The 26,438-nt window shown below is 47.5% G+C and overlaps 1 protein-coding gene across 1 annotated transcript in view; it reads right to left on the bottom strand.

Moving 5' to 3' along the window:
• Positions 1-4,584: 4,584 nt before the first annotated feature.
• LOC119432531 (uncharacterized) overlaps positions 4,585-26,438 on the bottom strand; it is a 44,394-nt gene continuing 22,540 nt past the window's right edge. Inside the window, exon 4 of the mRNA XM_049658279.1 lies at positions 4,585-4,788. Within this exon, the coding sequence (XP_049514236.1) occupies positions 4,585-4,788 (204 nt within the window). The remainder of the gene's footprint in view (positions 4,789-26,438) is intronic.

Raw genomic sequence — 26,438 nt, 5'->3', positions numbered from 1 at the left:
CCATACTTATTCGTAGCGGAACACTCATTCCAAGTATCGTCAAACTCGGCGTCGAACAGGGCCAGTCCGTAAGGCACGGAACCGACCATTTTCCGAGCTTTGCACATCTGGACTAAGGTGACGCAACAAGAACTGCCTCACCAGCTGATACGAACGTTGCTAATGAGCGTATCAGCGCTAATCGCAAACATTACTGGTCAGGCTGTGTGTGAGCTGCTTGAAGAAAATTTTCCGCAATCGTTATGTGTTAATTAGCAGGCATTGTAAGTGCAGTTAAATTCGGTTATAACGAACTCCTTGAAAACGTCCTACACTATGCCCGGCGTTTCACGTAACATAACCAAACTCTATAAATAGCAACAATACTTTGGTTTGGGCGAGTTTGTTCATCTTGGATAGTTTTCATAAAAAAGTTGCAGTTTCACCCGACAGGCGAAGCATAGATTGCGATAGCAAACTAGTGGACAGCTATACGAAGTAAGGGCAGTAGTTTTATCGGCCGTATAAACATGCAAACATAGACATACTGACTAAATCTACAAGCACAGTGCCACGTGGGCACCAGGATGCATGAACGCATCTCACTCGATGACCGCGGAAACTCGCTGTTAATTAAAACGCTGTAGTGGGCAAGCGCGGCAGCGGCAGCAAGCAAATTGACCTTCGTCCCGCCGCTCGCATCAACGCGAACTAAGCCGCGAAAACACAGCGCAGGGAGGAAGGACTCTGCCCCCGCCGCAGATAGGCTTTCATGATGCAGGCGCCTGCGCGGGAGTGCGCGGCGTAGTACACGGCCTTGCCCGGGAGCCTTGCCGCCCAAATGGTGGGCGCGGTCACTTGGGCGGCGCGGAGTAGAACACCCCTCCCTCCGGAACGTTGCACGTGATTGGAAGACGGCGCGCTTCCTTCCCGGTTCCCGCCCTTACGTGCACGAGATGGAGCCGCCATCGCCGGCTCAACCTGGCACGCTTTGACTCACACATAGAGCATACGGAGTGGCGACGGTTTTATGGCTCGTGAACTTTACACAGAACCTCACGGTGACCCGACAGAACAAATGCGCCTGGAGTTTCGATATAATTGCTTTCGCAATAAAAAACGCGCTCAACACGAGGACGAAAGGAACACATAAAACAGCTTGAAATAAACGAAAGTTGGAAGTTCAGCGCCCGTCATTACGTATGTGTTCTTTTGGTCTTCGTCTTTAGCGCGTTTTTATGAAAACTGCCTATAAATAGAGAACATGGCACACCTTATAAGACTAAGACCAAGGCTACGTTCTTCATCGTTGCCTTCATTTACTCAGACTATAGTTTTCAAATGCTACGTGTTAGCCAGTTAGTCACGCTCAAATATACGATACTATATAAAGTTAGTTTGAGGGCATACCACGTATTGAAAAGTTATAGAGCTTGCATGTTTCTTAAGGGGCACGTGACTGCGGCTAGCCTCGCGATAATCCCCAAATCGTTCAACCACCGCCATCGCCTACTCTGGTGCCCGGGACATGCGGGGGTACAGGGGAACGAACAGGCTAACGCTTTAGCTCGAGCGTCTACTAACCGAGCGATGGCGTCCTCTTCGATCCCCAACCCCTCACACTATCCCTCACAAAATCCCACCAATTTAAACGTAAAAGACATCCTTGCTCATCAGCGCGGAGTCCGCAGAAAATACCCGCCGCCTCACCCACAACTTAGCGGGGAACAGGCCGCCGATTGGCGTAAAATACTATAATAATTGCCCCATGGTATTCCCCCATTTAAAATTGCTAAACGCCATGTATCCCACCCGCTATAGGGCCACGTGCCCTTGGTGCGGTGGCATACCTACACTAATACATGTGACCTGGGAGTGTACTAAGCACCCTCATAGGCCCACTAATAATATCTCAATGGAGCAGTGGGAGGCACAGCTTGCCCGTTCCGACTTGGCAGGACAAAAGTCCTTAATTAGCCAGGTCAGGCAGGCGGCAGAGGCCAGTGGGGCCCTGGACTGATGGGCTCCGACCACCGCTATACTTAAAATATTTTCCAGCCAAATAAAGTTTCTATATATATAGAGCTTGCTGAGCCGCACACAATAAAACGTCTTCCGTTACGTGAGTATTAATGTGGCCGGAGCATTCCGGTATATGTACATCAATTGTAGTAGTCATGATGGACGAAATTTGGCAGCACATTAACATGTTTAACTATGACGACACGCAAATGGCGGCGCAAAACAACATGACACCGTCATTGCCCTACTGCGTCGAAAAGCTTTTATTGCGATAGCAATTATATGGACACTTCAACGGGATTTTCGCCGTCGCCGTCGCCGTCAGGTTTCGTATAGATTCCAAGGGCGATAAAATCGTCGCCGCGCGCCGTACGAGTAAAAGCGCGCGAGGGACGCGCGCTATCACGGAGAGCCAAGGCACAGCGGAAAGCAAACGCGATTGTCGCCCAAAAGGCCGTGGGGGTATGGGGGGGAGGGAGGCGGGGCGACGCTGTTCTACGGCACCAAATGCTTATCTTGCAACCAAGCGCAAGGAGAACTGGCAACGCAATCTCCCACGCGAAAGCAAAAAACAAAAAAAAAAAAGGGGTGGGGGAGGCAGCGCGGGAGGGACGGGGGGAGCAGCTTCTACTCTGCCAACAAATACGCTTGCTCTGGCTGTGGTGCCGTCGCCTGCACCGTCTCTTTATCTCCACCACGGCCGGGCTCGACTGGCGCGCGCACAGCGAGCGCGCGCACAGCGAGCACGCGCGCCAGTCGAGCCCGGCCGTGTCTCCACACGGCTCTGACCTTTATGCGCTGTCCATTCGCCGCTCAGTTTCCGTTGAAACGATAGACCGCACGATTCTTCGCCCGCTGCAGCGGCCGCGCCAACAGTCGTTGTCTGCGGTCATTCAGTGTGATCTATTGATGTTTGCTTGTGCGCGATGACACCACGCTTGTCAATTCAGTTAGAAAGCGAATGTGTCCAAGTTTATGCAGCCGATAAATCTACTATCCCTACTCCGAATAGCTCTCTACCAATTTGCTATCGCAATTGATGCTTCGCCTTTCGGGCGAAACTGCAACATTTTTTTTTTCGTTGCAACTACGTGCCACCTCGCCCTAGTTTTTATTTTGTCTAATTTGGTGCTTTTCTTTTTCATTACTTCTTCATTCACCGAGCCGTGGGTAGGGCATCTGAGTATAAATATCTTGGTGTCATTTTTAGCACAACACGTCATGGTCAAAACACATGGATTACAATTGTAACAAAGCACTAAGAAAATTAGGTTACCTGCGTCGTACACTATCCAACTCTCCAAAAGATACTAAGCCACTGTTATATAAATTGCTAATCCGTCCTGTTGTTGACTACGCATCTATCGTTTGGAACCCTTATAAGCAGTCTGAGATTAACAAAATGGAAGCGATTCAGAAGAAAAGTTGTAAGATTTATGTGTCACTGTTATGATCGCGACTTCTCACCCTCTTCTGCACTACGTTCCTCGAATTTAACTTCGCTTTATTCACGTCGCCGCGTAGCATCATTAGGTTTCTTGCACAGCATCGCCAACTCTTCGGCTAGACTTTCAAAAAACAACTATGCCAACTTTGCGCCAGAGTCATCGACGAGACGTCATCACAGATTAAACTTGCTGCCCTACTTTACACGCACTAACATGTTTATATTAAGTTTTTTTTTATCGTTCCATAGAAGACTGGCATTCCTTACCTGGGTCTTATCACTCACGGCCATCCCAAAGTTTTGTATCCGCCATCCGAGATGTATAGTATTTTGCTGTGTACATTCCCTTCTGTTAACCCACTCCTGCTATAGCGCTAATTGCGCTGCAATATGCACAAATAAATAAACAAACAAACAAACAAACAAATAAATAAATAAATAAATAAATAAATAAATAAATAAATAAATAAATAAATAAATAAATAAATAAATAAATAAATAAATAAATAAATAAATAATGGACTAATGACGCGACAGCCCTTGCACCGCAAAAGCATTGCGACCAATGTATATATATATTAAAAAAAAAAGCTCCCGTGTAGCTTTCCCGGGACACTTGAGAGAGCTACACGTGAACTGCCACAGGAGAAAGGACCTTATGTGTTCGCCTCCACTCACTTTACCACTGCGCTAACAACACTTACACTCGTCATGGTAACGCTGTCACTTCCACGCCTAAACGGAGCAACCAACGTACAACCTAACGTCCTTAAAGCACTGGAATCACTGAAGCTAGCTTCTCTCCACAAAGGCACTTCTGGAGGGTCGGAAAAGCCAGCTTTACGGAAAGCTACGCGTGCATGTCTGGGTATGTGGCAAAAACAACACGCCTTGTCACGCAGAAAAAAGAAAATTGTTATGAACCGGACCCGAAAGAGTTATCAGAGACCTCGACAGACAAATATCTCAGTTGAAAAAAAAAAAAAGCATATATAACCTTAGTTCGACAGGCAAAGCTTCTGGGAACTGCAAATTTTCTTTTTACGTTTTTTTTTCATGGTCAACCGACAGGGACTGGTTACAAACAGACGAATTACAGCTTTCCTAATATGAACTCAATAGACCTCGTTAATTTTTCACGGAGCTATTTGAACTGATGCACTTTTGTCGGACTTGCTGAAGAATAGGGAAGAAAATCGATCACTTTTGTTCACCTTAGCAAATATCGTATCCTCGCTATCGAACGTCACCGCAGAGCGAGGACTGAGTCGGAAGGAATGCATCGTCTCGTGCACCTCGTCCCGCCTGATGTGCGCCGAGTATTCGGCGTCGCTGCAGACCTGCGTGACACAAGCGAGAGGGAAGTCAGAGCTAAATTTAGCATCACGCTCGACGTTCAGAGAGGCATATAACTCCGCAGTACGTTTTTCCGCCTGAGCGGGAGCGCTGAGTGCCCTCAGCCATCGTATTTACCTCAGACGCGAAGCCCACTCGGAGTTCTAACAACTTTTGGAGCCGGTTCTTATTACTATCGGGTTGAATTATGGGCATGAACACACCATTACACGCTTAAATACCCCGGTTATATGCTGGAGGTGACATCTCTATGTAAATGGCGAAAGTAACCATATCCTTACGATTCTTGCAACAAAATACCTTTTTATTGACCAAAACACATTCACGACTATATCTAACATCGCCTTGAACGTTGGCTTCTTGATGCTGCAACGTCTATTTTTGTGTCACCTCACAGTAATCGAGAGGGACTTGATGGCTGGCTTTTGTCGTCTGCGAAGACAACGGTTGCAAGTTTTACAAAAGCTGGCAGCAGCAATGCGTCTTAACCACTTTCACACTGTTCCGCATTCTTTGGACGTTAAATCGAAGTTGGTTATTTTACGTGATTGCAGCTGAGCTAATCCTGACAAAGAATAAAAGCAATGTACCCATGCATTTGAATGCTAGAGGACAGAAGTGGGTATAGGTTTAAGCCATCAAACTCAGACCAGTGCTCCTTAGGCGTTGTATGGCCTACAAGTGCGCAACGTTTTGCAGGACATTTCAAGCTTATTCGGTTACGGTGCCCCTGCGCTCGACACATAGGGTCCAAACATGGCGTTAGGAGACTCGGGCAGCAAGACAAGGGATATTCAACCCTACGCTTACACTGCCTCGGTTAAGGTCCTCAATCATTTGTAGTAATTCATCTCTACTGTTGCAGGACAGGACAATGTCATTTGAAACCGAAGGTTGTTGAGGTATTCGCCGTTGATCCTCACTCCTAAACCTTCCAAGTCTGAATATATTGAAAACTTCTAAGCATGCTGTGAACAGCATTGGAGAGATTGTGTCCCCTTGCCTGACCCCTTCCTTCATAGGTATATTTGCAATTTTCTTGGGCAGAATTAAAGTAACTGTAAGTCTTCGTAATATTCCCCCAAAATATTGACCTATGCCTTCTGTACTCCTTTATTACACAATGTCTCTACGACTGCTGGTGTCTCTAGTGAATAAAATGTCTTTTCATAATTTATAAAAGCCGTATAGAGAGGCTTACTATTCCGTAGATTTCTCAATTAGCTGACTGATGACATAGATGTGATCCATTGTAGAATATCCCTTCCCGAAGCCAGCATGTTCTCTTGTTTAATTGAAGTCAAGTGTAGCCCTGATTCCACTGGAAATTTCCTTGGTGAACATTTTAAACCATGCTGAAAGCAATCTAATGGACCTTTAATTCTTCAATTCTTTAATGTCTCCCTTCTTATGGATTAGTGTAATATTCGAATTCTCTGGTACACTTGAAGTCATGGGGCATTGCATATAAAGAGGCGCAAGCTTATCAAGCCTGTCTCCTCCATCTTTGATTAAATCCACTGTAATACCATCCTCACCTGCCGATTTTTCTGGTGTCATGTCTTGCAAGGCCCTTATAACGTCCGCGATAGTTATAGAATGAGCCTCTGTATCTTGTACATCACTACTTCGAATGAAAGTAGCGTGGCTACTCTGGGTACTGTGCAGGTCAGTATAGAATTCTTCTGCTGCATTTATTACATCATCGAGATTGCTGGTGGCATTACCCCTGCTTATCTTTGAGTGCATGGATCTTGCCTTGTCCCACGCCAATTTTTTTCTCATTGATTTCATGCTGTGGCCATTTTTTACTGCTTGCTCAATCATTCTCACATTATATTTTTGATTATCCCTTACTTTCATCTGGATAATTTTTATAGCTCAGCTAATTCTATCTCATCTGTTGAGTAGGACACTTTCAAGCTTCGTCGTTTCTTTATTAAATCCTTTGTTACTTGGGAGAGCTTACCTACTGGGAGCCTTGGTGCCTTACCTCCCATTTCAATTGCTACATCTGAAATCAGCCTAGTTGCGGTTTCATTCATTACCTCTGTGTTATCTTCATCTCTTTGGCATAAAATTGCATATTTATTTGCGAGCACCAGCCGGAATTCGTCTGCTTTTACGCTTACTGCGTCTTCGTGTAACTGTTTCTTCTTGACTACTTTGCCTTTTTCGCTCTTCAAATTGAGAGAAATCCCAGACTTCACAAAACTATGGTCACTGCACTCTACCCTACCTAACATTTTTACATCCTGCACCATGCAGGGATCGGCAGAGAGTATGAAATCTATTTGATTTCGTGCTTCTCTATTAGGGCTATTCCAGGTCAACCTCCTGTTACTGCGCTGCCTGAAGAAGGTATTCGTTATTCGGAGCCTATTCCTTTACGCGAATTCTACCAGCGCCTTTCCTCTAGTGTTCCTAGAATCGATGCCGTAGTTGCCAATTGTTTGTTACCCAGTCTGCTTTTGACCAGCTTTTACACTGAAGTCCTCCATGATTACAGTATACGGAGTTTGCACCTTTCTCGTCGATAATTCAACATCTTCATAACACTGTTCGATTTCTTCATCATCGTGACTGGAGGGTGCAGTGCAGCCTTGTACTACCTTAATTTCTATAACTCTTTTTCAGCTTTATTACGACATCTGCTACCTTCTCATTACAGCTGTAGAATTCATCATTGTTGCCTGCTATGTCCTTATGGATGAGAAATCCTATCCTGTATTGTCTCTTATCTCGAAGCCTCTGTAGGAGAGGACGTGGTCGGTAGTCAGCGCTGTATAACCCTCACCAGTTCTTCTAACCTCACTGCAGGCCAATAATATCCCAGGCAATGGCTGATAATTCCTCAAATAGCCCAGCTAAGCTAGCCTCACCCGAGAAGGTTCACGTGTGAGACGTTGCCGGGTTCCTTTTCAGTGGTGGCCAGTCCGGAGCCAGAGATTGTTAGCACCCTCTGCCACGTCACAGGTCTGACCGATACGTCGCAAGTCTCACGCCTGCCCGATAACGAGCTCTACCTTTGCGCTCCCTATCTCTAAAACTCCCTCATAACCCCGTTATCCGAATGCGCTCACCATGCTGGGCTGATAGTCGGCCCACGTGCGGCCGCCCACGCTGGATCTGATGACGGTGCACGAAGGGTCAGGCGTCGTCCCTGCCCGACAGGAGGGTGCGCAGAGCGACCAGGTCGTTCTTCTGCCGGCTGGTCAGGTGGGCGAGAAAGATATGAAGTGCACGTGTTAGAATAAGTATTGGACAACGGCCATAGGAATACACGCTGAGCCACCTTAACGAGACTGTGTAATACAGCCCAAAGTGTTCTCAGCGACTGCAGAAGTCTCTGTGTTAGTCAGGCTTTTGATTTAGCTATGCTGGCTAGAGGAATTTACCTCAGGCCGACCTCTCTGCATTTCGCATCATTAAACTTATCTCTCTCTCTCTCCTCCAGCGTCTGCACTGTCTGTATTAATTGTTTCGTTGCCGCTGGAAATGTGCTCATTTTCGGTATTTTGTGATTTAACATTTCGTTTTATTTTACATCGCTCGTGTACCACCTTTATATCACGGACAGCGCTTCCTCCCTGCGCGTTCCGTAAGTCCGAGCCACCCCCCCCCCCCCCCTCCACTCAGAAAGTACTTCCAGAGTAAATGGTATGCAGTTACCTAGCTGGGAAAGCAACTGGAGAGAAAAATTTCTGCAAGCATTACTTTAAACGAGCACTGACATTAATTTTGTCTTTGTTGTAAAGCGAAGGTTTCTATGTCTCACTGATTCGTCCGTAAGCGCCGAAAACGCACTGTAGGAAAGCCAACTTGCACAATAAAACTATCTGCGCACACAATAGAATAACTTGCGCATCTGCACCCACAATCGTAGAACGCTACAGTTTACATTCGCAGTTGTACCGATAAGAACAATGTTGAGCTGCAGCGCCACGCTATCCAAACGAACTGTATATATTTGCATTGCTTTAAACGCGTCACGCAATGCATTCCCGGCCTGCACCATGGGTAGGCTGCGGGTGCAGCGCACGGCAGAAGATGGTGCCGTACGCGAACGTACGCATACGGACTTAAACCCCAGAACTTCGGCAAAATTGAGCACCACTGGTTGCACAGTGACAAAGAAGAACCGCTGTTTTCTGGCATGGTAAGTTGCTCACACGGTATCTACACACGTGCACCCCAACACACACTCACCCTTACGCCCCCTGCATTGCTCTCGTTTCATGAATAAGTGAATGGAGTCAATGCGCTGAAGCACGGGTGACGACTACACCGACAGCACATGAGTGCTCCGAGTTGAACGCTGTGTGACGGTCCACAGAGTAAGCGAGTGACTAGCCATAATGCGTCTTTGTTTCAAGAACAAACAGATCTGTAATGCAATATATACCACCGCTTTGGACGTTCGCGCAGTCCGCAGCGTCCGAAGTGTACAGTGTGATTCTTACTGTACGGTATGCTGTTATTATTAACATAAAAAAAAAACGTTTATTCGAGCGAAGTATCCTCGTACAACAAACGATATAGTCGCGCAATGTACCTACAGATAACAGTTTGTACGCTTAGGTGAACTTGTCTGTGGCGCGAAATGCATTTTGTGAAAAGGGGACAGAAGAGAAGAGACAGTGAAGCGCCAAACTACCAACTGTTTAATGACAGCGTCAGAGCATACAGAAAGAAAGTTAAATTCCGCGAGTGCGCAGAGAGCCAAGGTATGACAAGGAACTACATGGTCATGATAACATTTTTTCTAGAAAGCACTTCTCTGCAGAATACAATGTGATGGATGTGTCACTAACACAATCGGACCCTTTCTTTTTAATCAAGTAAGCTTCCAACAACTCCCTCGAAGTTTTGTCGCCACTTTTGCCCATAATTGACACTTGCTTAAAGCATGGCTCACAATGACAGGCCTTACAGTGCGCAGGAAGAGGCGCATTGTCACACTTGCCAATACTATTAGCATGCTCCCTCAGTCTGTCATTAATGCAACGTCCCGTTTGTCCAATGTAGGACCTACCGCAGTCTAGGGGTATCACATAGACCACCCCTTCAATACAGCTTCTGACAGGGTTGGTGTGCTGCTTCTGGCAGCCCCGCGGCCCATCGCGTGTGATACGAGGGCATAATTGACCCAACTTGTTGGGAGCTGAAAAAACAACGGGAATGCCATATCTGGTAGCCACCTTCTTGAGGTTATGGCTCAAACGGTGAACACCTCAAGAAGGTGGCTGCCAGATATGGCATTCCCGTTGTTTTTTCAGCTCCCAACAAGTTGGCTCAATTATGCCCTCGTATCACACGCGTATCAGGTAATCGAGAAATCTGCGGAGTACAATCAACCTCTCTACATGGCTTTCATAGATTATGAAAAGGCATTTGATTCAGTAGAGATACCAGCAGTCATAGAGGCATTGCGTAATCAAGGAGTACAGGAGGCATACGTGAATATCTTAGCAAACATCTACAAGGATTCCACAGCTACCTTGGTTCTCCACAAGAAAAGTAGAAAGTTACCTATCAAGAAATGGGTCAGGCAAGGAGACACAATCTCTCCAATGCTATTCACTGCATGCTTAGAAGAAGTATGCAAGCTCTTAGACTGGGAAGGCTTAGGAGTGAGGATCAACGGCGAATATCTCAGCAACCTTCGGTTTGAAGATGACATTGTCCTATTCAGCAACAATGGAGACGAATTACAACAAATGATTCAGGACCGTTATCGAGAAAGTGTAAGAATTGGGTTGAAAATGAATATGCAGAAGACAAAGATAATGTTCAATACCCTGGCAAGGGAACAAGAATTCAGGATCGCCAGTCAGCCTCTAGAGTCTGTAAAGGAGTACGTTTATCTAGGTCAATTACTCACAGGGGACCCTGATCACGAGAAAGAAATTTACAGAAGAATAAAATTCGGTTGGAGTGCATACGGCAGGCATTACCAAATCCTGACTGGGAGCTTACCACTGTCGTTGAAAAGAAAAGTGTACAATCATTGCATTCTACCGGTGCTAACATATGGGGCACAAACTTGGAGGTTAACAAAGAAGCTCGAGAACAAGTTAAGGACCGCACAAAGAGCGATGGAACGAAAAATCTTAGGACTAACGTTAAGAGAAAGGAAGAGAGTGGTGTGGATCAGAGAACAAACAGGGATAGCCGATATTCTAGTTCACATTAAGCGGAAGAAATGGAGCTGGGCAGGCCATGTAATGCGTAGGATGGATAACCGGTGGACCATTAGGGTTACAGAATGGATACCAAGAGTAGGGAAGCGCAGTCGAGGTCGGCAGAAAACCAGATGGGATGATGAAGTTAGGAAATTTGCAGGCGCAAGTTGGAATACGCTAGCGCAAGACAGGGGTAATTGGAGATCGCAGGGAGAGGCCTTTGTCCTGCAGTGGACATAAAAATATAGGCTGATGATGATGATGATGATGATGATGATGATGATGATGATGATGATGATTATGATTATGATTATGATGATCACACGCGATGGGCCGCGGGGCTGCCAGAAGCAGCACACCAACCCTGTCAGAAGCTGTATTGAAGGGGTGGTCTATGAGATACCCCTAGACTGTGGTAGGTCCCACATTGGACTAACGGGACGTTGCATTAATGACAGACTGAGGGAGCATGCTAATAGTATTGGTAAGTGTGACAATGCGCATCTTCCTGCGCACTGTAAGGCCTGTCCTTGTGAGCCACGCTTTAAGCAAGTGTCAATTATGGGCAAAAGTGGCGACAAAACTTCGAGGGAGTTGTTGGAAGCTTACTTGATTAAAAAGAAAGGGTCCGATTGTGTTAGTGACACATCCATCACATTGTATTCTGCAGAAAAGTGCTTTCTAGAAAAATGTTATCATGACCATGTAGTTCCTTGTCATACCTTGGCTCTCTGCGCACGCGCGGAAGTTAACTTTCTTTCTGTATGCTCTGACGCTGTCATTAAACAGTTGGTAGTTCGTCGTTTTGGCACACAATATCCCAACAATTATTATCACATCATGGTAACGTAACCAGAACATACACGAAGTGCAAAGAAAGATAGAGAGATCAGCAGATTAAATTAGAATGCAGTCAATAAGCAATAAAAGTGTAAATAAATAGCAGTGACTGATGGACCTCAAAAGCAATATCACAGTTTCTGGTTAGACACGCGTGTAATCCTTTGGTTGAAGCTTTGAAAAAGCACACATGGAGATGCTCATGGCAGTTCATCAATTCCGCTCATGTCATAGCTGCTCGACTCATCAGAAGTACTCGAATCTGTGCCCAAAGAAATTATGAGACTTTCTCTTTGGCTGTCTATAATGCCATCCCGCTCCCATGCCTCATCCTCAAGCCTTATCACGTGAGTGCAGTCTCGGAACCTCTTCTGCGTGGTCACACCTGCGATTCCTTCCAGCAGCAGCTTCTCGACAGAATCGATCTTGAAGTCAGTGTTCTTCGAAGCAACATAGCCTTTGACCTGGCTCCACACGAGCTCTATTGGATTGAGCTCGCAGTGGTAAGGAGGTAAGCGCACAACCTAATGACCGGCAGCGCTGGCAAGTGTGTCAATCTGGTAAGCAAGGAACATGTGCTTATGATGCTTAACGAGCTGCAACAGTTCGCTCTTCAGTTGGTCATCCGAAAAACGGATACTTTTCGATTTCAACCAGCACTGGATGTCTGCTTTTCTTGATGATGAACTTGGCACCTTTTCAACTTGAGCACTGTGATACGACGCATTATCGATCGCAATCACACTGCGTGGCTTGATGTTCGGTAGCAACTGTTCAACAAACCAATTTTGAAAACGCGGAGCATTCATTTCTGTGTGGTATATCACCAGCGCCCTTCTTGGCACGAAACACTAGGGCGGCTCCATCAACAAAGCCTCCCGCACTGCCAGCATGCTAAACAATGAGGCGTCCTCCTTTACCGCTCGGTGCACGGAGACCTGTGGAGAGGCCTTGACGAAATGCGTCTTGCCGGGACATCACTTTGGTGTCTGTCCATACGGTCTCCTTAGTGTGGCCAGCGTTTACCCAGGTCTCATCAAGGTAGTATATGGTCCTGTAAAAGAAATCAGCCGTATAGTTAAGAACTTACCTTTACTGGCAACAACCCATTAATAAACCAGCGTCCTTGATTCAAGGTTATGCCTCTGTTACAGCGCGAAGAATCCACTGACAAAACCCATGCGAATACATATAACAAAGATGAGCTGGCAAAACTTCCCCTGAGAAAGACTGTAGCGAATGATTAGAAAACATGTTTCAGGCTGCTCATAAAAGCTAATGAAACCACATCCCCAATTATGTGCACAGCATATTCGCTGAATAAAATTAGCTATTCTTTTCTTCAAGTCATTTAAATTCCTTGATCCTACGCGGAAAAAAAAGCAGTAAATAATCCCAAACAATGCGACGGGAGATTCTTCAATAGCGAAACGCTCAGTTACATCTTCGGCACAGATCATCGCATCCTCGGCTGATACTATTATCCACCGTACAAGCACAAACATGAACAGCTACCCTATTTTACTGGGGAATTTCGCTGCGACTTAAGTTAGGATTATCTAAGGCTTTCGATCACTCGCGTAAACAGCACACGTTTGTCAATCACCGTTGCAAAGCATACCTCGTTTTCGCTCACCGTTAGGTACACACGCATGCTCACCCATTCACGTCTACATTTTACCAACAAGCACGCGCAACGAAAGTTTGCAGAAATTAAAAGAACGCAAGAACTTACCACTGCTGCCTCCGCATTTCTCGGATTGTTCGGAGGTACTTTCGACGCCAAGCAACGATATAGTCGCTTTCGAACAATGCGGAATTCCTTTTTCTCTTTCGGAAGACGAACCCCAAGTCGTTCAGCATTCCTTGCATCGTTGCAACATGCTGATCGTCGGCATGTCCATGTCAGGGTCACTGATCACGTCGTTGCGTAGCTTCTCGGACGTAGACAGTTCATTGCGCATGAAATAGCTGTGCACTTTGTGCCGCAATGCTGCCAACGCAAACGTGTCATAACGCAGCAGCCTCGTCTTGGCGGTCATGCGCTTCCCAGCTTCGCCCGAGACCGAGAAATCCAGTTTCTTACGCTTTGGAGAGGAGAGTGGGGCCCGCAGAGCTTCAGCCTTGATTCGAGTTACCGTTCGCACACTCACTCCCGTGAGCTCGGCGACAGTCCAGCACACAGAATTCGTCGACCAGCTCGGGCTGACGGTGCCTTACTCCAGCGTAGACATTGCAGATAACCTGCTTGGTTTGTTTGGATACCCACTTGTCACACTTAGATTATAGCCTCCTCGGAGAACGAATAGGAGAATTTGCGGCCACACACGGTGCCGTCGGCACCGGGAACGCCATGTTTACCACGAGAGCAAGCAACAGGCGTGCGGAAAACGTGGTGCCGTCGAATAAAAAAAAAAAAATTAAGGCGCACGAAAATTTTTTTTTGCATAAACAGCTTCCTATACTTGTATATTTATAATTAAGAAAGTTTTATTTATTCGGACCAAGCTCCTCTTAGAATCAGAAAATAAAACCATAAATAAAACGAAATAAATAAATAAAAGAGGTACTATTTCCTGGCGCTAGCGCATGCAGGCGGTTCGGCTCTGTAGCTTCGACAGTGCTGTCAAGGAAAGGTGTCGCCGAGTATAGGTGCCCATCAGCTTCATTGTCTCTTAAGCATTGAGCCTCCAGTGCAAGCTATGCTAATTTTTATTGCGATAGCAATTATATGGACACTTCAACCGGATTTCTGCCGTCGGCGTCGCCGTCGCCGTGAGGTTCTGTATAGATAAAATCTTCGCCGCGTGCCGTATGCCCGAGCGGAAGCGTGCGGGGACGCGCGCTATCACGGAGAGCGAACGCACTCATCTCCCACGCGCAAGCAAGGAAGCAGGAAGCCAGCGCCGGAGGGAGCGGGGGGGCGCACTTTTACTCTGCCAAGAACCGCGCTCGTCGCTCGTCCGCACCGTCTCTAATCTCCACACGGCTCTGACCTTTATGCGCCGTGCATTCGCCGCTCAGTTTCCGTTGAAGCGATAGACCGCACGTACCTTCGCCGGCTGCGGCGTATGCTTGCTGCCAGCGTTTTGACAGTCGTTGTCTGCAGTTATTCAGTGTGATCTATTCGTGTTTGTTTGTGCGCGCTCACACCACGCTTGTTCATTCAGTTAGTACTAGTCGGGCGACATTTTCCAACGCACGCTACACATGCAATGCTGCCCGGATCGGCAGGGCAGCGCTACAGGTGTGTCCCTTCGCACGCGCTGCCCACGGGAAGCGCTTCTCATCAACACCACCGTTTCACACGCGTCTTCTCGTGGTCATCGAGTCTCTCTTCATGTCGGTCTACTTACGCCGCAGCACACCTGCTTACTTAATCAGCTTATGTTTACTACAATTCATATTGCTACCAAAGCCGCTCACCTTACTTCGTATGACATTGCTGTGTTGCTATCGCATTCATTGCTTCGCCCTTAGGGCGAAACTGTGACATTTTTGTAAAGACGATAGTGTTTCTAGGGCTACTTAAACGTGAAAAACTTTGTATGTCACTCGATTCAACTGCCCGGGCTAAACCAACCAAGCTTCACTGATAAAAGGTCCCAACAGATGGTGCGATAGCAGGGTGAACGCGGGATTATTATTATTATTGGATTTGTACACATATACACTCAAGGACACAAAGGGATTAAGGAGGGAGGAAGCTCAGAACTGCCACCTAGAGGGGCACAGCGCTTGCCTACTCCTATAGAGGAGGGAATAGAGGAACTGAAAATATGAGAAAAGCAAAGAGGAAATAAAGAAATGACGGAGACACAGACAGAACAAAACAAAACAAACAAAGCAGAAAACAAAACGCGGGAAATTTGAATTGAACTCAGCAAAACCTCTATTGAACCCATCTTCGAAGGAGTGAGAGGGGAGGGGATAAGCGTGAGGGGTGAGAGGGGGAGGAGAGAGGGTGTTACGTACTCGTATTAGGGGCGGCAGAAGACTACCGTCTTTCAGCGTCATTTGCAGTGAAGCAAGCAGATATGCGGCCCTTTTTGTAGCGTTAGCTACACTGGCCTAGCCAAGCCCGTTTCGGCGCGGCACATCAGGAGCCGTGCTGCGCATGCGCAAGGATCAGTGATGTCACACGGCTTGCGCACCGGAGCCACCGGAGCCGGCACCTCTCGCGCACTCCGCCGCCGCCGCGCGCGACTCACCGCCGCCGGTCTGTGCATTCCAGAGGAGTGACGTCGTAGCCGTGGTAGACGCACTGGCGCCGGCGCGCGCTCGCTGTGCAGTCGCCGTCTGACACTGCGCTGGAGCCGCTGCGCTTCTGACTGGCGTTTGTGTGTGTCATTGGAGCAGCAGTAAGCATGACAATCAAGCTAATTCTTGACAATCTAGACAACCAGGAAAGCTAAGAATAATCAGCTGAACCTTTGCTAACGCTACGTATATCCTGGCATAGCCGAGCTAAGCCACTGCAACATTTTGTAGCGTTAGCTACACTGGCCTAGCCAAGCCCGTTTCGCGCGGCACATCAAGAGCCGTGCTGCGCATGCGCAAGGATCAGTGATGTCACACGGCTTGCGCACCGGAGCCACCGGAGTCGGCACCTCTCGCGCACTCCGCCGCCGCCGCGCGCGACTCACCGCCGCCGGTCTGCGCATTCCAGAGGAGTGACGTCGTAGCCGTGGTAGACGCACTGGCGCCGGCGCGCACTCGCTGTGCAGTCGCCGTCTGACACTGCGCTGGAGCCGCTGCGCTTCTGACTGGCGTTTGCCAATGTGGTATAGCCATGGAGAAGGAGAGCGCTGCTCAACAGCGCAGAAGAATGGAGAAACTTGACTCATCGGATCCCGAAGTAGTTGCCTGGCAATTAGCGGTTGAGCGTAGGAGGAATGAATACATGTGCCACATAATACGTATACCGCGTGTGTGTCACTGGAGCAGCAGTAAGCATGACAATCAAGCTAATCCTTGACAATCTAGGCAACCAGGAAAGCTAAGAATAATCAGCTGAACCTTTGCTAACGCTACGTATATCCTGGCATAGCCGAGCTAAGCCACTGCAACTTTTTTTCATAGGTTATTATCCCCGCTTCTTCAAAGGACTGTTGGTACCACCCCTGGCCCGATAATAAAACAATAAATGTAGTTTTATTTGATGTATTCAAGAAGTTGAAAAAAGATGTCATGCTTTTTGCGAAGTACAGTAGAACTGCTTCTCACTACAGCTAAATTGTCGTACATTAGATAAGCAGTTTTGGAAATGTTGCAGAAGAACCGTGTGCAGCTGATGTGGTTGAAACGAAACAGGTCTATTGTGAAGTCCATATTTGTTGGCTCCGTAGAAAGTAGGCACCGTAGTGCAGGCACTGTCTCGTGATACCGGCCCATAATTGCAAAGGCCTGCCTCTTTTTATTGTGACGCTATTACAACGAAGCTTGGTGATAAAAAATTTTATTGAAAATACGAAAGTCAAGCTTGAGTTACGGGAAGACATGGTCAGGCACCTAGTCCGGGACACCGTTGGCAAAAGCCGCTGCCCGTGCGCTTTCGATTAGGGCTCGTTGCTCCGCGAGGTCCGAGCTAGATAGGGCCACCTCCCAGTCCTCCCACGTTGGTTGATTTATTATTATTGCGATAGCAATTATTGGACACTCAAAAGAAGATTTCTGCCGTCGGCGTCGCCGTCGCCGTGAGGTTCCGTATGACGTCAATGGAGATGAAATCGTCGCCGCGCGCCGAACGCTATATGTGCGAGTGAAAGGGCGCGAGGGGCGCGCGCTTTCACGGGAAATGAACGCACGGCGGAGAACAAACGCGCGTTCTGCGCCGTGCTCGCTTAAGGGCTGCAGAAGTAGGCGTCTCTTTCCTCCTTTACAATCACCATATATGTAGAGCAAACGCGCCTTCTTCCGACGCGCGAGAGGCCGTGGGGGAGGGGGGGGGGAGGGAAGGGAGGCGACGTTTAGCTGCGGCACCAAGTGCCTATTTATATCAGAGGCTCCGGCAACAGTCACCAACGCCGCACGCATTTTGAGCGAACGCGGGCAAAACGCCGACGGCGTCGACAACAGTTCTGCGTGTTGCCGGTGCTGCTGCATGTCCAAGTTTATACAGCTGATAAAGCTAATATCATTACTCCGTATAGCTCTCTACAAATTTGCTATCGCAATTGAAGCTTCGCCGTTCAGGTGAAACTGCGACAACTTTTTTCATTATTTTATTAATTGTTTGCTATTGCCCCGACGCGCGCGCTTGTCTAAAACCCATTTTATTGCGATAGCAATTATATGGACACTCCAAAGCGGATTTCTGCCGTCATTGTCGCCGTGGCCGTGAGGTTCCGTATGACGTCAACGGCGATGAAATCGTCGCCGCGCTCCGGACGCTGTATGTGAGAGTGACAGGGCGCGAGGGACGCGCGCTTTCACGGGGAGCGAACGCACGTCGGAGAGAAAAAGCGCGTTCTGCGTCGTGCTCCCTGAAGGGCTGCAGAATGAAGGTCTCTTTCCTCCTTTACAATCACCATACATAGAGAGCAAACGTGACATCTTCCATCGCGCGAAAGGCCGTGGGGGGACGGGAGGGAGGGAGGGAGGAAAGGCGACGTTTAGCTGCGGCACCAAATGCGTATTTATATAAAAAATCACAGCATATCCACGGGGTGAATGTTGATGAGTGGGCGAAGCTCCGGAGGGAATCATCGGATCTCCCGCTTAAGGGGACGCTAGCACAAACGCGTTAGAAACGTGCAGTACTCTCTAGTAAGGGGGAGCGTCCACAGCGTCTTACGCAGCCATTTACACATGCCGGAACGTGCACCGCGTTTGCCGACGCCATCACATGACTGCTGAGAGAGTATACCCCCCCCCCCCCCGTATTCATAAACGCTCCTCGACTTGAACTTGACTTGCCACCGCCTTGGGCAGCGCGTTCGGAACGCGTTGAAGGTAAGGCGGAGAGGCCACAGCGTCTTACACCAGCTTCTTACACGGGCCGTAACGCGCTAGCACAAACGCGTTAGAAACGCGCTAGAAACACGGCCTTTCGTTAATGTTGGGTATTTATTGCCATCGTGGTGCGTGTGTCTATGTGCGCTTCGTGGCGTAGTGGTTAGCGCCGCGCGTTCGGAAGCGAGGGGTCCTGGGTTCGATTCCGCGCTACGGACACAACTTTCGGAATTTTTTTTTCATAAAATGCCGGAAGCGTTCTCCGGAAGCCGGAAGCTGGCTTCCGGAACCGGAAGCGGAACAGGAAGTGGAAACGGAAGCGGAACCGGAAGCGGAAGTCGGCTTCCGGTTATACTATACGTATACATATATATGTATATATGGGTATACATACATATACGGACACACAACGCCATCTATTGAGCAATTCATAAAACTAGACGTGGCTACCTAATACGACGGGGACGAACCTGTGCCGCTATAAGGAGCTTCGCCCCTAAAACGTTGCGAGACGAGAAGGTGGGTAAGATTTCCAATGCTGCTCGGCGAGTGTCCCATTCTGATCTGGTCGAAAACCTCCGAGCCGCCCCCAGAGGCATCGGCAACAGTCAGCAACGCTGCGCGCGTTCGGTGCGAACGCGGGCAAAATGCCGATGGCGTCGACAGCAGTTCTGCGCGTTGCTGCTGCTGCATGTCCAAGTTTATACAGCTGATAAAACTACTATCCTTACTCGGTATAGCTCTCTACTAATTTGACATCGCAAGTGATGCTTCGCCATTCGGGTGAAACTGCGACATTTTTTTTTTGGACCTGCCGTAGGCTCCGTAACCTGCCGAAGATGCCAGTACTACAGTGTACTTCTAGTACACTACCAGTACCATCTGGATAAGATTTTCGCAAGTAGGCTACCCGTGTGAGCCGGTGTTTTTATGGTAGAAATGCTGGCGAAAGAGATTTGTCTTTGAGTTTCCTCGTAACGGAATACGGTTTTCTCGTACTTTCAAATAACAGTTCGACGTACCCATGTCTGTAGGTTGTGCTTAAGTTATACTTTACCATTTTCTGATGGATTTCACTGTGAGAAAGTCAATTTTTGTTAACCAAAAGCTTGCACCACAACGAAGGGCCAGGGCGGTCGGGTAGTTCGTAATGAGTTCTCCCTACACTAACGCTTTCTCTGTTTAATGTTTGATAGGCACGTCGTGTGCTGGTGATGTAAAAAATTGTTATACAGAAACCTTGTGAATGTTTAAGAAGAGTTAGAATCTTCCTGGTTCATTATATCATTGGGTATCGTGAAGCGCTACTCGGAATGCTGGATTAATTCTCCGAATTAGAAATCAGCTATATTGTGAACCCGTATGATCTTGTATTCTGACGTTGGATGAGAACCTAACGTTCGGTACGTAGTTGTCAAAAACATCGTCTTTATACCTTTTCTCGGCCAGGCTACTAAGCTGGCTGTTTTTTTATGTGCTGTTGGGATTCGGCCGAGGCAGCGTTTAGCCCGGGGATCCGTCCAGCCACAGGGATGAGTACGTCCGGGATTAAGAGCGAGAGAAAAGGGGCCCCTGTAGGAGCACCTTAAATGTATGAGCTCACCACATATCTCAGCCCACATTAGAAGAAGCCAGGGCATGCACATCAGGACACCTCACTGCACCAAATGTGTCCGCTTATAAAGCAGTTGTCTTCCCTAGTGACCACACTACGGAATCTGATCACTATGCCTCGGACAGGCCTAATCGTCGGCCGTTCGCAATATGCCGCCCATGACGTCGCACCATTCCGCCGGCCTCCACCCTACAATGTTGCACCCTCACCCCCGTATTCGCCGCAACTGCGTGGCCATCTGTGAAACTGAGATCGACGCAGATCCTACAGCAGTGGTCGACGGTGGCCGCTTTTATCAATTAGTGGGCTCTCCGTGATGGTCCACCTGTCAGGGTAAGCATCAAGTAAAGTGATCTTCGCGGTAGTTGGCGGCACGACATGAGCTCCTCTGTTTACGTGTCACAGTCTGTCAGGCCCAGTCGTCGTCTGGGCGCGCGCTGATGAACAGACTGCTTCCTGGGAAACGTCCAAGGACTGCCCTTTTCCAGGTTGAGACGTAGCAGTGCTTCCTACCCGCGAGTTTATTTCGACTTCCTTGATCGGGTCATAGTCAATGAGGGGACGAGTGGGCTGTATGAACACTGGCCACGGAATTTGTAGCATCCCTGATGAATAAAAGTCCACTTGTCATAATGTTGGCCCCGCCCTGGGTCCTCCCTCGTTCACCGTATGGTGAGCAATTGAATGATGGTGAACTAAAGCAGTTAAACGTCCCAGGCTGTAAATAAGCCTCCTTAACCTGCACACCAGCGATACCATTTGCGTACCATAAGCACTGCTGTGAAAGACAGCACGCGTACATGGTGTGTCCACTTCACCATGCCCCAATGCATGAATATACATATTTCAACAACCACCCACACCCTTACAAAAATTATACCCATGAAAAAAAGCTGCCTCTCCTTGCAGCTTCGCATTCACTTAATTCATGTGGTCCGTTACCTCGACGCAAAAGACCAATTTCCAGAGCTACTCGTAGTTGGCCAGTTGTGGCTCGGAGTGAACATTTCGTGCGAGGAAGTCTTTAATTACTCTAGAAGTACTGAAAACCGAGACAGAACTTTTCAGCAGATCAGCCATCGAATTGCCGTATGCTATGCCACGTCTGCGAATTCAAATTCCGTCGCCCTTAGAAATTTACGGAACTAGCTGGGATTGTGCCCATGCGATCTCGTAATATTAGCACCTGAAAGAACAGGTTTCAGAACACAGGACATGCCCACGTGTTTGCGACAATGGGCCTGCTCGTGAATCACGAAGTACGAAAAAACAGTGGCCTTCACACTCCGCTAACTTTCGACAGTATTTTTTAAGTCGAAACACTTAAGGGACTCATACCCCCTATGGCCTTGAAAAAAAAAAAAAACGCCTCGTCCGGTCCTGTGGAACAAAAATTGTCATTCAGTAAAGGCTGATACTCCCTATGAGCAAACAAAAAATGCAATGGCTCGTCCGTTTCGTAATGCCCCGGGGCTACAAGCACTCAGGAAAGTGAAGCGAACAGTGCGTACATTCATTGGATTCACGCATACAACGTACAGAAACGCGGCGTCCAGTCGTGTGGTAGAAAAAAATCAGGTGAAGTTTTCAATGACTCATGCCCCCCGTAAGCAATGGCTCATGCCCCAGTGCGCAATCAAAAAATGCAATGGCTCATACCCCGGTAACGTTGAGCCTACAAGCGCTCAGCAAGTGAAGCGAACAGTGCCTACTTTCATTGAAATCACCCATAGACCACACAGAACAGCGTACGTTTAATTACCTGCTGAAAACATGCCACTCAAAGTCGAAGAGAAAGGTCGCTGGCGTGAGTTTGACCCCGCAGATAAGCGTCGAAAACGAGCCGAAGAAGCCGAATTGGGAAAGCAGCAACGCGATGATGCGAGACCGCGCATTACCAAGTCTGCAGCAGGCTTTCGCCTTCACCTGCTACGCGAGTGTAACATACTGCCGATCATTTCTCCAAGTGAGTTCCTTCTTTAACTTGAGACATCTGAAGCCTGAACCCTCAATTCCAATAAAGTCTGTTAAATTATTTTCACCTAAATTTCGCCCAGTTTTCTGTGAGTTTTCCCCTTTCTCTTCATATCGTCGGTAAGCCTGGATCTCACTGGATCATTGACCTCTACACGCCTAACACATCTACTTGACGCACGATACTAGCATGGGCAGACTGTTTACTTCTTTTCTTGTTTCCATTTTGGACTTTCCCAGGTCTGCTTTGGATAACAAGCCTGCAACAATGTATGCATCACTAGCAAACAAACTCTCTCCGTGAGCATCAGCAACACATGTATCTCCTACTATTCATAGAGTCGACGCTATATTGCCAACTGATATATTCTCCAGTTTACTTTTCCATTGTCATAGGCTCCTTCAGAGCACAGCAATAATTCTATAAAAATTTACGTGAGGCCGACCTGTCTGCCATTCTACAAATAAAGTGAAAATTTTTCTTGTGCGAAAAAAAATGCAGCTTTCGTAACTGAACTGCATCACAAATATAATTACCCTTTGACTTTCTTTATCGCTGTCTTGAGCGAATAATACTTTGGGCACGAGCCGGTTGCTACGACTCAGCCGCTGCAAATGATTTAAACAACTAATGTGGACGGGTTCGGGCAGCGATGCTCACAAATGCATTGACCTTGAGGTCATTTCGAACTTTATCTACACGGAAAATGTTGTTAAACGTCACTTACAGCTCCGTCGCAGACCTTGCCTTTCCTGGTGTGACCAGCATCTGCCGTCTTGCCGTTTTCGCTAGGGCGCCCACTTTCATGCGTTTGGCGTGGCCGATCTTGCTTTACGCACTTTCTATTTCGTTGATAATGAGTCCGTGTCACACGAGTCCGTATTACACACAGCAAAGAGGCGAAAAAAACTGCCAAACGGTGTGTTACATGCCCAGCTGGTGGCGCATAAAAGGAGGCCTTTTCGACGGGTATTTTGTCGGCAGCCGTCGAAATAGCCCGGGCGCACTAAGCCCCTCCTCCTCCCGCCTTTCCCTTATCGTGTGGATAAGGCGAACATCAACGGTGCTAAATCCCACCGCGCCGATCAGCTCAGTGGCGCAGTGTTATCGCACCTATACTTTGATCACGCAAGGCCGTTGTTCGATGCCGCTGAAAGTTAAAAAGAGGGTGTTTCGGAAGTTGCAGCGTATGCTCTTCCATGCTTTTTGTCCTGGCGATAACATCTGCTCCTCTGTATTAAATAACGCGCGTGCTTAAGTCAAGTCGTGCTTGTAAAAATTAAAATTAAATTCTTGTGTTTTACTTGCCGCCACCACGACGTGATTATGAGGCATGCTGTAGCCAGGCTCTGGATTAATTTTGACCACCTGGGTTTTCTTAACCAGCCTCAAGGGTGCTCGTGTTTGGTGACCGTAGCAGCAACGTGTGGCATTGAGTTCCGCTTGGTATTTTGAGAATTTTTATCTTAGTTAAAAGACAAAGAAGCTACGAAAGGCGCTGTCAACTGTAGATCTCCGTTTAAGTTTTGTGTACAATTCTGAGTAGGCTAGCGGTGCCATGATTGTTGCGGCACAGACAATTTCATCTTACTACCAAAATATCAAAATTAAGCAACTATGCGACCACGCAAGCCGGAAAAGAAGCTCTCCTACCATTTTTATACTTCTATCAAATTTTGGCTAGCCAGTAACACCGACACTGTGAACAACCTTCAATGGCGCACCTTACTATTCTCTATTCCTTTATTGATACAATAATCAACTCAATTGGTGATGAAGCTCAGTCCAGCCGAAGCTTACTTTCATCACAAACAGGTCTCATCATCGACCTTGATCCCGCTACGGGAGTCGATAAATTAAGCGCCTTACTAGGTGACTACGGCATCTTTAACGCAATAGCGTTAAGCTATTGCGTTATTGCCCCGTGTTGCAGAAAATCCGGCGTCGGCGTCAGCGCCGCCATCGGCGTGGATGTCGGCGTCCGTGGCGGAGAAAATAATTCCCAACCACCCCGACCGCGCAGGCCCTCCGCGTGGCGCTAGGTGTTAGCAAAGGAGAAAATCATCCCGAACCAACCCGACGGCGCAGGCTCCCACGTGTTGAACAAAATTGAATTTCTCACAGTGAAATCAGTCACAAACATGGTAAGGTACGACTTACCCTCAACCTACAGACGTGGTGGCGTCGGATTATAATGTCAATGTACGAGAAAACATAATTATATTACGACGAAACTCAAACACAAACCCCTTTTTCAGCGTTTCTACCATGCCAACAGCAGCGCGCTCGGGTAGTTTATTTGCGAAAATGCTATCCAGATGGCGCTCAAATCCTCGGCAGGTCAAATTGGGACTTGGCCTGCCTAATGCGTTTTGGACACGCGCGCGCGTCAGGGCAATAGCAAACATTGAATAAAATAATTAAAAAAGGTGGCAAGGTCTTCACATTTTAATTTGAGATGACTTATATTGCCACTCCAAAAACGTCTTCCCAGCAATGCATTTCTGTTTAACACTGAAGCCGACTTTAAGGGTATTGGTGTAAGCTTGGTCTTTGTAAGCTGGCTGTCCCACGTTCTGTGCTGCAGTGAAACCTACAGAAAGAAAATTGCGATGCGAACGCGGTCCGATAACGCTATCGCGTTCCACTCTTAAAGGCGAAGATTATGCGTCCTCCAATTTTTTTTCTCAGTCTTGTCTCTTTCTTGCACTCGAACTGAGCAGCTTCGATTGGGATGGGATGTATGTACCAGAATTTTGATTTAAGAGGACGCATGGGGACAACTCCGACTTTCCCATAGAAGCGTACCTAAAAAGAAGAAATGCATCAACATTCAATTCAATTCAATTTAATTTATTCTCAATACACATACAACGCTGTGTTGAAGGCTCCCCTTGCAAACGAAGCTGTAAGCATATAGCTTGACGAAGGCCACGGAGGCCAATAATCAGCAGCAGTATCAATGCCTTGGTAACAGCATTAAATGTCATTACATTGAGACTGCAAATTACCGTCGATTAACTGAACAGTATATATAGCTTCGCTTACACCAATATCCACATTGCTTGGGATCCGTGGGATCCACAATTTTTTTCCTACGTTTTCCTTTCCTTGCTTGCTTTTTTTTCCTTTTTTGTTTGATTGGCTACAAAATCTTCCTTGATGGCTCATGCCGCATGTCCCTGCGGTTGTCGCCGACTATGTGCCTGGTCTCGGTGATGGGCAGATTGTTTTTTCGGTAAACCTGCACAGATCAGCCAGACGCAGGTTACGGTGGCTGGAAAGGGAGGAGGTGGCAACATCGTGGCGGGCCACGCACGGCGCTGAGTGTACCAGCATTTCACGAGGACAACATGGGGGCGATAGCACGGCTTCTTAGATCTTTATTTATTTATTTAGCAATACTGTAAGCCTTTACAGGCTCCCACAGGAGTGGGGTCATAAGCAAAACAAAACAAAACCTTGTGGGCCAAAAGAGTAGAAAGCAGTGGAATGCAGCAATTTTTACAATGCAAATAAGATGCAAACAGAACCAATTTATAAATCTAAAATCTAAAAAGAATTGAGGAGATGCGTACAAAAATGCTGGAATGAAAAGCATGTATTGCCTACCTGATTAATTCAAGCAGGCTAGGTGGCTATTTGTCACCGCCATGTTTTAAAGGGGATGCCAATATACCATTATCATCAGGTGCCTGTTTTCGGGTGGCACCGCAGTAGGTGGCTGCTGTGCCACAGAGTCACTTGTTTTCTGGCCGTCTTCCTTAATGTCAGTTTGTTTACAACAACTTCAATGCACCTACAAGACCAAAGTGAGAATAGATAAACATTGAAAACGACAAACACATTGCTTAGGACGTGGGTGTAAGCTTGTGTAAGCCATTGTACGGGTCTGATAAGTTAGTTTCTCGGGAAACGTAATGTTGCGGCGCGCGAGCTCTTGGAGGCTTGCTTTAATCGTCCGGATTATGAATAGTGTGCCACTGGCTTGGGTCGCCGTATCCGAGGTTGGACAGGAAGAGAGTGGTGTGGATCAGAGAGCAAACGAGGATAGCCGATATTCTA

This window comes from Dermacentor silvarum, chromosome 11 (genome assembly GCF_013339745.2).
Source record: "Dermacentor silvarum isolate Dsil-2018 chromosome 11, BIME_Dsil_1.4, whole genome shotgun sequence".
In the NCBI taxonomy this organism is placed as follows: Eukaryota; Metazoa; Arthropoda; class Arachnida; order Ixodida; family Ixodidae; genus Dermacentor; species Dermacentor silvarum.
Note: the sequence above shows the minus strand (reverse complement) of the source record. Positions and strands in the feature narration are given on the sequence as shown.